This window comes from Salmo trutta, chromosome 31 (genome assembly GCF_901001165.1).
Source record: "Salmo trutta chromosome 31, fSalTru1.1, whole genome shotgun sequence".
NCBI lineage: Eukaryota > Metazoa > Chordata > Actinopteri > Salmoniformes > Salmonidae > Salmo > Salmo trutta.
In genome coordinates, this window is record NC_042987.1 from 36,329,602 (window position 1) to 36,341,006 (window position 11,405).

Here is an 11,405-nt window from a genome sequence, read left to right on the forward strand (position 1 = left end):
TGGTGGCACCGTCCTGATCTGCCAGCTCATCCTTTGAGTCAATAACCATGTCTATACTGCTGTGGGCTTCTCCAATAGAAAAAAGCTTTAGGCCCAAGTGGCTTTCCAAGCACTTTGTGGCAAAGTATTTGTAAAATGAAGGCTATACAAATTACATTTAATTGATTTATTGGTTGAGTTATTGAAATGACTGATGGCCACTTTTCTCTGTCGAATTCTTCCTCTCCTCACAGTGAAGTAATTGAATACTCTCCACCCAAGCTGCTAGACATTCTGAAGATTACACATGGAGGTAAGACCACCCAAAGCTTTTGTAATGAATGAGTCATAGGCCTTCATTACATGGTCCTAGACCATCATTACATGGTCAGTGGCCTTTATCACATGGTCAGTGGCCTTTATCACATGGTCAGTGGCCTTCATTACATGGTCCTAGACCATCATTACATGGTCAGTGGCCTTCATCACATGGTCAGTGGCCTTCATCACATGGTCGGTGGCCTTCATCACATGGTCGGTGGCCTTCATCACATGGTCGGTGGCCTTCATCACATGGTCGGTGGCCTTCATCACATGGTCGGTGGCCTTTATCACATGGTCAGTGGCCTTCATTACATGGTCCTAGACCATCATTACATGGTCAGTGGCCTTCATCACATGGTCAGTGGCCTTTATCACATGGTCAGTGGCCTTCATCACATGGTCATAGGCCTTCATGTGTATATATAAGCACACTATGTCCTTGTATTGTAAGACATACATCATTATGTACTTGTCTCTCATGTATGATCTCGCAACTATTGTACTCTGAAAATGCTCCCATACTCATTAACACCCCTTCTCTTTATCCTCCTAATGTCAGTTTGTGGACTTGTGTGTCTTGTTAGGCTGTGACTACTGCGATAAGATTGCAGGCCTTGGCCCCAAGAGAGCGCTGACTCTGATCCAGCAGCACCGGACTATAGAGAACGTAGTACATCAACAGAAAGGTACGTTTCCTCCCTGACCACTGCTCATATTACTACAATACAATTGACTTGGAGATTTTGGTGCCAATACGTTTGCAGAAGTCTTTTTTTTTTATAAATCTGGATTAAACAATCTATTAAACCTCTATTTAACCAAGGAAATAATCAATGTAATTTGTTCTCACTTCACATATGATGAACATATATTAACTAATAGTTATAAAAATGTTCACCTCAGACCTCAACTCCTATGCTATGTTCCTGTCCATGGACTGTACCTAGAATAACACTCTCCAACCCTTCCTCCTCCAGAACCACCCTGTCCCACTGTTCTGGAAGTACCAGGACGCCACCCTGACCGAGCCCCCTGACCTGGACTGAGCCGGATGAGGCCCTGGTCCGGTTTCTGTACCATAATAAACACGTCAAGTACTGTTCTGGTCCTGTATGACACCCTTTGGAATTAGACCAGGGGTCATAATGTATCAAGTGTCTGAGAGTACGAGTGCTGATCTAGGATCAGGTCCTCCCTGTCCATGTAATCTTCTTCATTGTGTTCTAAAAGCTAAAACTGAGACGTTTGTTACATGCGACCTCTTGGTGCACACAACTCTAATAATCTGGATCTTGCAGTGCATGTTTTATCTCCATGGTAGTAATCTAAAACGGTATTATTCCATATGTATGTGATACGTAGGGAGTACAGGGTACGCGGTCGAATGGCGAAATTCCTTGAGCGGAGAGGGAGGGCGACAAGGCAGCAGGATGGAGCTCATAAAACTCGCATGGAAGAATTCTTCCTCGTTACGCGGAAAAGCCAGCAGGTGATATAACACCACTATTTTAACGACACCTCACCTTTTTACGGTGGGAGTACCTGCTGAACTCTATATCTCATCATAAGGCCCAGAGCCCTGTATAAAGATGGCTATATATAGAACTTTTATTAAGCATTTAATCGATGCCAAACGCTTCATATACTTATGTCTTTGGAGATCCCCAGACTGTATCAACCCTTGTCCATTATATCCAGTATAGCTAATATGAACAGTATGAATTGTACAGCGATTTTCACAGTTTATAACCTCATCAGTGTAGGTATGCTTTTTTATTGATTGATCACCTTTCATGTATTTGGTTATATTGATACAGTTAAAAAGTGTTGAAAACCACGTTTTCTTCTGGGTCGTGTTCAGTAGGCTCGAAACAGGAGAAAACGCTTTGAAATAGAGTGAAGGTACTACCTGAACTTGTCCAGTAAGAGCACAGGTTTTACTTCTGTTGCATGCATAATGATTCACTACCGTGTGCCCTACTGAACACGACCCTGTACTGCTGAACTGGGGGTAGCCTGGTTGCCTAACTCTTCCTGCATTCAACAACATCACATTGCTTTGTTTGGCAAGATAATATTCCAAGATAACCGGGTTCGGCTAAAGCAGAAACAGACTGGATTCCAGGCTAAACTGAAAGTGATGTGGCACCTAAATCGGCTAGTGTATTTCTAGTATGTATTTAGTCGTTGTGTTGTCTGAAATTACCAGTCTTATCTCTCCTCTTGTAGCCGGCTGAATCTTCCATTGCAGCCAAAGGAAAGAGAGTGAGTCCAAGTGACACTGTCCTCAGATGGTGCCTGGCGGTACTGCAAATGCATCCTGACTAACCAGGGGCTTGTTTGCCGATTCTGTTACAAAATATTTCATAAACAAAAGCAAACGGAATTAAATGGGGAAGGACATAACTTAATTTGTCCAATAGAAATTCTGGTTTTGCAACTGTTTGGACTAATGATTCCACCCCAGCCGTCTGACAGTGAAGAGGATGTCCTAGACTGTTACCATGGTTACTCCAGTCATTAAAATAAAAGACGCAAATGTTGAATAAAATGATATTTACACTTTACCGGTTGTACATGCTGTTGGTCATTTTGACGGTAGGAGGAGGAGATAAATCCACAGGAAAGTGTTCTTTACCTGACTTTTTTTTTTTGTATTTTCAACGTGATGCAAAATACGTAAACGGTAACCGAGTGTAGTCGACCGAAATAACGTTTCCTCGCAATCAGCTGGAAGTGTTTGCCATTCGGTTAGCCTCGGCCATATTGTGTAAGTATTTTGTCACATGCGAATTGCATCAGTATTGAAAATGCAAACGATATAACGTTACAGACCAGCATACTGAAGGTCGGGTTGATAACACTGCACTGGATATTTTGTCTCACATTCCTACCTGAAAAATGACCATGAAGGTCGACCTGGACATGGAGCTGTGCAGATCAACTGATCTATACACTTATTTAATTTCTGAACAATTGAGCAGAAACCGATTCGGGACAGCGACTACCTCATGTTCATTAGGCACCAAGCGGAAGAAAATGCACTGAAACGGGGACAGACTAACTGGGCATGTCCAATAGGTAATTCTCATATTTGTTTTCCGTTTTAAAACCTTGTGTGCCCTAATGAACACGGCCCTGGCCAACTCCCAGTGAGCGAGTAAACAGGATGAGCAGAGGCGGGGACTCATTGGCGAGAACAGTACAACCACTGTCTGTGGGGCCTTGCTTGTTCCTTCAGCCAAAACAGGAGACTATTGATTTATATTGAGGGAAGGCAAATGGGTGGACACCTGCTACCCTCAACAGTGCCACATTCTAGGCAAATTACTTTATTATCGTGATAAACTGACAGGATCATGTCAAAGTTGAGACCAAAACTCCATATGATGCCTTTTGGAAGAGGAGGTTATCTTAAGTTGTTTTTACAAAACATAATCAGTATGATGGTAAACATTGTATTTACTATTAAACTGTTATTCATTAATGTAATGTTGTCGAATGGTCACTGCTGCCCACCAGTAGGTGTCAGTCACGCTCCGGTTAGCTGTCTAGTACACCTGTAAACCAACGAAGAAGAAATGTCCCAATAGACCTCACTGCAAGGTGTCTAAAACCACCGCTGTCGAGGCAAGACATCCCCTGCCTAGCCCCTGGATAAACTTCTCCCACCTTTTAGCAGCCCCTTTTCTCAACCATGGCGACGAGTGCGAAGCGAAAACAAGAGGAGACGCATCTTAAGATGCTTCGGGAAATGACTAGCCAGCCCCCGAATAGGAAGTGCTTTGATTGCGACCAGCGCGGCCCGACTTATGCCAACATGACTGTGGGTTCCTTCGTCTGTACCACCTGTTCTGGCATCCTGTAAGTACTGTGTTGACCATTGTTATGTTTTTATGTGGGGTTGATTTTTAAAGCAAGCTAAAGTCGTTCTTTATGGTGTATTTTAGTGGTTTAGCTAATATTATTTATCATGCTCCCCAACACCGCATGTAATGCTATCCAACGTTAGCTAAATACTATTATTGGTTCGGCAGGGTCGCAAAGCCCGTACTTTGATGTAAGGAGAGGTTTCAATTCCCAATCTTTAAAAGTTCAACTAAAGTATTGTTTGTGCCGAAAATAGTGGTCTCAAGGTTAGTGTGTGTGATGCTTGTTGATAAAAGGCTTATTTGCCCAGTGTGTCAAAACAGCACGTCACTGTACCACCGGCGAAACTCTTGCCCAACCTCGGCTCTTTCCCAATCCAAGTTTATCTATACCATAAGCGTAGTTTGGGACATCTGTTGCTCACTCCTATAGGTGTATTGGCCTAGGAAGAAATGGTTACATTTGTTGCTTGCCAAACACTTATAGAATACCTGAAGTGGGTCAAGTAATTCAAATGCATATGGTTTAGAGACAACAATAGGAAGGGACTAGTGACAAAAGCACAACTGATGCTAAAACGGATAATCTCACTCCATATGTGAAGGCTAAGCACATTAAAACATTTTATCTGTGAGTGTATAGTTATGTTGTGCCTAGTCATTTGTAAAATTATTGACACAGAATGCATACTCACCAATTGTCCCCCTCTGCTATCGTTACCCCCCCACACACACGCTAGACGAGGCCTGAATCCCCCCCACAGAGTGAAGTCCATCTCTATGACCACCTTCACACTACAGGAAATTGAATTCTTACAGAAACACACCAACGAGGTACTGACATGAATTCATGTAATGTACTATGAAATGTGTTCTTCAACCCTATTCCTGGGGATCCGAGGGGAATGCAGGCTTTTATTCCAGCCTAGCACTAACACATCGGATTCATTCAAAGGCATTGATGATTAGCTTAGTCAGATGTGTTTAGTATTGAGAATAAAGTCTTGCTGACCCTGTAGGTCCCCAGGACCAGTACTGAAGAACAATGGATTATTGTCTTTGTGCATGTCTGCCCCCTCATGTTTGCCATCTTGAATTTTTCTGTCTCAAGGGAGTTTATTGGCATTTCTCTTTTTCCTTTCTCTCCCTCTTCCTCACACACTTTCTATCTAGGTTTGTAAATACATCTGGTTGGGTCTGTACGATGACAAGACATTGGTTGTTCCAGACTTCCGCCAACCACAGAAAGTAAAAGAATTCCTCCAGGAAAAATATGAGAAGAAAAGATGGTGAGGAGCTTCACTCTTTTGCTTTCTATCGAGTTAACGGAATATCTCAAAAGGTAGAGATCCTCCAGTTTCTATTGTGATATATTCGGGGGGTGAAATTGGAGGAGAAATCACCCTCTAGAGAACTGCTAATGTAAAATCCTATGAATTCATGAACAACAACCCAGTTTCACATGTAACATTTTGTACACCTTTGGAACACAGTTCCAGCAATTGCCTGGTTGTATTTTTCTTTATGCTTGTGTGCACACAGGTACGTCCCTCCAGACCAGGCGAGGACGGTAGCCATGGCCCAGGCCTCCAAGTCGGGCTCCTCAGCCAGCAGCACAGCCAGCACCCCGGAGGTCCAGCCCCTGAAAACCCTGCAGCTCAACAAGACCCCTCCAACACGTCAAGTATTGCTTCTATCTGCTTCCTTAACATATGGCATAATACATTTCAGGCTGATGTGCTTTTGAGTCATTTCCAAACAAATGATGAAATACATTTTAGACTGATGCCCTTTTTGCCATTTTCATAACTTGGTCTAGTCATATAAGTCAATGGGTGCAACCCAAAATGTCCCCAGTTATTTTAATTTGAAACATGTCATCATTGAGTAGACGTTTGCCATGGCGCCCTAGCAGCAGCCTAAGCAGAGAGCTCCTGTACATTTTGTAAATATTTTTGTAATTTGTATGGTATTTTTACCTACAATCTTTTTGTTTTAAGAATGAACAATTACTATAATCAGTGTGCAGTGATGAGGCTCGTAGGGAAGACAAAGTTACAAGGCTGCTATTTAATTATTATTGAAATGTGGTGTGCTTTCTGGTGCCACGTGACTGCCATAGCATCATCTAAGTGGGCGCTTAATTTTGGTAGCTAGCTACCTACCTTCTACGGAGTCCATGGACTACAGTGGCTTAGCTCAGACTTCATCTGACTTGAGTTCTGCTACGGAAAAGCCAGAGACAGTGTGACACCTTGAAGACATCACACTTCCTGCCTGCCTCTGGACTGTCTCTCCCTGCTTGACCACCTCCCTCAGATGACCACTCAAGCCATGAACTTTATAATGACTGTCCATCTCATAACGTTGTGATGTTGTTTTTCTAAATTACCTGTCTTTTTTTGTGCTTTGAAGTGCAGGCACTTTAAGTTTCTTTGAAAAGCGCTATATACGTTGATAAATTTGTTCTTAATTATTCCTCATGTTCTCTCTCTCTCCCTACGCCAGTCCCCGATGGTGGTTCGCTCCCTGGCCCATCCCATACTTCAGGAGAAGAAGTTTGACCTCCTTACGGATCTGGGTGGAGACATCTTTGCCGCTCTGCCCTCTCAGGCTGCCAGCAACGCCAATTTTGCCAACTTTGCGAATTTCCCCAGTCAATCAGGTAATGAGCCAATCAGGTTTCCCCAGCCAACCAGGTTCCCAAGACAATCTAGTAGTGAGTGAGAGTGGCCTTCACTCAAACTCCCAGGGGCAAATCCTAACTTCCATTTAGGTTGAATTTTCACTTAGTCATGCGTGGATGTTAATGGGAGACTAAGTGAAAATTGTATTTAAAGCAGCAATCAGCAGTGGAAACAATAACAGACTATTGGTTTGCTATAAAGCTGATGGATAGGGCTGGAGAAATGTAACCACTCTCAAATTCATAGACTACTATGGATGCAAGGACTGACCATCCATGATATCAAAAATGTAGTTTTAACCATGTTTAGAGGCTTTTTAGTGTTTGTTTACATTTACTTTGTTTACAAACATTGGAGTAAAACAAGCTTATATTTTGGGTTCTGACCAGGTACAACTGTTGAATTAAGCTCACGAGGCATTTAAGTTATATTCTTCAAGAATCAATGGGTACATTTAATAAATTCATTAGTCCAAAAATGTATGTAGCAACTGCAGATTGACCCTTTTTAAGTTGGATTTAGACGTCGTCCAATATTGAGTAGATTTGAGTGATTTGTCTTCAAGGAGTCAAAATGAAATAAATCTCGAGTTCATGCAAATGAGGAGTTAAGAAGAGTAATGTAGTAAAACTGAATGTGCCTAAGCAGGTACACAAGTCATTATGTTATTTGTATGTTAAATCATTGTCATTTGCTGCTCTTCCTCATTCCTCCCATTGTCAGGGCTTTACCGTCACGCTATTCCTCACATTGTCAGGGCTTTACCGTCACGCTATTCCTCATTCCTCCCATTGTCAGGGCTTTACCGTCACGCCATTCCTCATTCCTCCCATTGTCAGGGCTTTACCGTCAAGCCATTCCTCATTCCTCCCATTGTTAACTCAAAAGCTGACTTTGCCAACTTTGAGGCGTATGGCAACTCTGGAGTACCTCCGCATTTCAGGACCTCACCCCCCTCTGTTGTTTGCGTCAGGTACCGCCGGGTCCCATTCTCATACATACCCTCTCATTTACATTATTTAATTGCCACAGTAAATTATTGTGATGTTTGTTTGTCAGTTAATCCCATAAGGGATGGGTTGCCTATTGGCGGTTTCACACGAAAATGAAATGTCATTTCATTTATTATCTCTGTTCCAAGCCCAACAGGGAAACAGGTTAGCTTGTTTTTATCATACCATGTGTGCCTCTTTCTTTAATGTGTGTGTTTGTGTCCATGTCCTTCCTCCTGTGTGTGAATGTGTGTATATTGACCCCTGTGTATGTCTCTCTCGCTCTCTGTAGGGCGAGGTGTCCCAGTGCCGTCAGTGGCTGGTGCTGTACCGGCCCAGTCCCAGCTGGGCACCTCGGCAGAGGACCGCTACGCTGCTCTGGCTGAACTGGACAACGAGCTGAGCTCCTCTGCCCCTACAGGGAGTAGTGTCCAGGGGTGAGAGACAGACGCCACTCCAAAACTTGGCACTAAAAACACATTTTTAGCCTTTGCTTTTAGATCTCCTTAAAAAAATATATTTTTTTGTGGTTCAATAAGCTAAGAAATGTATTCATGTTCTGTATTTAAGTGAATCTAGGAATATGTTTGGAGCTGTGTTGGGAACCTCGCCTGCCCAGACAGTCTTACCCAACATGCATGTGCAGCAAGGCTTTGGAGGTGAGTGGATTGTTATACCTACAGTATTTTCTGAAATGTTTGACTCTCAAACATAATGAAAGCATAATGTAATTTCCTGTTGTTTCAGCCGTCTCGTCCAATAACCCATTTGTTGCTGCTGCTCCGGATATGGCCACCAACCCCTTTCAGACCAATGGTATAGCACCGGCCGCAGGTGTGTTTGTGTGAGCACATGAAAGTGCATACATACATATCAAGTGTGTGTGTTTGGGACTCAGCCAGTTGTCTCTCTTTGTCTGAAATAGCGTTGTTTGATATCAGTAGATCCTGTACATTGAAAGGTTAGTTTGTGTTTGCCACTGTGTTCATGTTATTCACTCCGCCCCCTCCCATCTCTCTGTGTATCCTAGCCTCATTTGGCACAGGCTCTATGAGTATGCCTGCTGGCTTTGGGAATGCCTCCTCTTACTGCCTCCCGACCAGTTTTAGTGGGACCTTCCAGCAGCCCTTCCCTGGCCAGGCCCCCTGCCCTTACCCCCAGCCGGGGGCCTACCAACCCCAACAACCCAATGGTAAATAGTGTAGTTTCAATCACAATATAGTTTGGCCATAACATTAAAGCTGTGATTTCCAAAACAATCTTAGTGCATTTTCTTGTGACCCTACACTATAAACAAATATCATGTTTCTGGCTAGTATCCACTCTGCAACTAAATAGCCATCATTCTACTATTTGGGAACCTAATTGGCAAAGAGACCATTAAGCCTTAATCAGTTTTTTTCTCTGCATTGACAGGCCCTGGTGGATATACGGTCTATGGACAGACCAAGTCCTCCATGACCCCCTTTGGGCAGCCCATGGCTGGTCCTGGGATGACCAATAACCCATTTATGGGGAGTATTTAATAGTGTGTATGTTTCCAGATCATGTCGAAGAATGTTTTGTGGTCTTTGATTGTAATACTTGTAATACAAGTGTGAAACACTTTGACCAACAAAATGCAAGTCCGAACACGTTCAATATACTTACACACATTCAGCTTCTGCATGGGTCCAATGTAAAAACGCATATGTGCATCCTCTCTCTCTGCTAACTTCATGGATGAATGTTTGGAAGTCATGCTGATGATCATGTATTTTACAATATTGATTAATCCTTTGTCTCCAACCAGGCGGGAGCCCCGGCTGAATCCTATCCCTCTGGAAGCGCCAACACCAACCCCTTCCTGTAGCGCGCCTCCCTCCCGTCGTCACCACCAGAGGGCAGCATGCAGCACCTATTCAATGTACCGGCTAAGTCACACCTTGTGATGTGTCAGTACATTTCTGAAACTCTGAATTCAATATTTTCTTAACTATGTTTACGACACTATGAAGGACTATGGGATCAGGGACTGCCCTGGAACGATGCCCTGGGACTTATACGTTCTCTATACATATATTTTGTAGTTTATTATGTTTGACAGTATTATTGTGCATGTCGGCATTTGTAATCACGTTTAAAATACATGTTATGTATAATTGGGACTTGACGTGGGCGATGGGCGACATTGTGCAGGCGCCACTACAATGTTTCTACCAGTGGGTTTATATGATAACTAACATGGTTGTATACAACACGCTTAGAAGGGAACTGAGGTGACGAAGGTTTTCTCATCGGGAACGATGACGATTAGATGTTGGTGAAGAATCAGGCTGGTGAATATTGATAGTGATATTCACTATCATTTAATGAATTCTGTGTTAAAGAAACAATGTATTGTGTCGTGGTTTCAATGGGCCTCTGCTTGCATCTGTTTGCAGTTATGTTGTCCGGGAAAGGGACTTTTATTTGGTGCATGCTTAATACCACTGTTACTCGGGGTGCAACCTGGGGTGTGTTCAGCAGGATACAAAATTGTGTAGAAGGACCCCCCCCCCCCCCCCAAAAAAAAATCCTAGATTTTACCCCATCAAAGAAATTTTAAGAAAATTAAAGCTCATTTACTGCATTTATACAATTTATAAACTCTAAAATGCTATTTGAAGAACAGCGAAAACAAGCTTAAATGACCCCAGCCATTATCACATTAGTTGCTGTAGCTTCATTCATCTCAGTCGACCTACAAACATATACGATCAGCCGCTACACATTAGCTCAGCACCGGGATAACAGACTAGAAATGAATAGGTACAGAGGGATCTGGTAACAGAAAAACTATGTTAGTAACCAAAGGTAAACAACTACATTTGCTTTATATACATTTTCTTCTTGTTGTTGCAGTTTTAAAGCTAATTTCCTGCAATTCTACATATTTTGTAATGACTTATGCCATGTTAATAGGACACGTGCCCGGTTGGTAATTCAACCATGATTACTACAAGTTTAGATAGCTGGCTAGACTAACGAGACCCATTTACCAATCCCCCCCAAAAATGGAGTGATTGTCAGTGTGTGACATGTAACAAGAGAAAAACTGCTGATGCACAACCAAGTTTTTAAATTGCACCTTGTGTATTTTACTATTCTAACTCTCAACAGGAAGTGGAGACCCCGCCTCGGTTCGTACTTTTTTTTTTTTAATAAATGTTTTATTTTTTTAATTGTAAAGAATGACCAAGGTCCGGACCATTATACCTCAGTGTCTGGACCTTGGTGTCTTCATATGTAGCTACGGCCCTGCGCAGGTGTGTAAAAACACATGACAAGTTTGTATTTATTTGGAGAGATGGCTAACTTGTGCCCCCCAATCATTTTTAATTAATGCAATTGTGTTACTTGCCGTTACAGTAATACATAAGTCAATGTGTACATATATAAATATATTAAAGATTTTTAACTGCAGTTTGCACTTGATTCTCATTTTTTCATTTAGAATGAGGTTAAAATCTAGTGAACAACATGTAAATTGTTGGTCCCATGTTTCATGAGATAAAATAAAAGATCCCAGTATG

The 11,405-nt window shown here is 42.4% G+C and overlaps 1 protein-coding gene across 2 annotated transcripts; it reads left to right on the plus strand.

Moving 5' to 3' along the window:
- Positions 1 to 3,841: 3,841 nt before the first annotated feature.
- agfg1b (ArfGAP with FG repeats 1b) lies at positions 3,842 to 11,295 on the plus strand. 2 transcript variants are annotated; one of them, XM_029726444.1, is made up of 11 exons: positions 3,842 to 4,167; positions 4,913 to 5,006; positions 5,346 to 5,461; positions 5,715 to 5,856; positions 6,681 to 6,837; positions 8,144 to 8,288; positions 8,422 to 8,510; positions 8,599 to 8,685; positions 8,882 to 9,043; positions 9,268 to 9,365; positions 9,644 to 11,295. In XM_029726444.1, exons 1-11 carry the CDS (start codon positions 4,001 to 4,003, stop codon positions 9,701 to 9,703), a joined length of 1,317 nt encoding a protein of 438 aa, XP_029582304.1. In that variant the 5' UTR covers positions 3,842 to 4,000; the 3' UTR covers positions 9,704 to 11,295. The 2 variants fall into 2 exon arrangements, with proteins under 2 accessions (XP_029582304.1, XP_029582305.1); XM_029726445.1 differs by having other exon boundaries at positions 9,268 to 9,383; positions 9,644 to 9,733.
- The last annotated feature ends 110 nt before the right edge of the window (positions 11,296 to 11,405 follow it).

Excerpts from the sequence above, each read along its gene's own strand:
- agfg1b (XM_029726444.1), top strand. The coding sequence starts at position 4,001 with ATGGCGACGAGTGCGAAGCGAAAACAAGAGGAGACGCATCTTAAGATG. Across the intron at positions 8,289-8,421 it reads ACAGGGAGTAGTGTCCAGGG|TGAATCTAGGAATATGTTTG; the intron begins GTGAGAGACAGA and ends TCTGTATTTAAG. Across the intron at positions 9,366-9,643 it reads TGACCAATAACCCATTTATG|GCGGGAGCCCCGGCTGAATC; the intron begins GGGAGTATTTAA and ends GTCTCCAACCAG.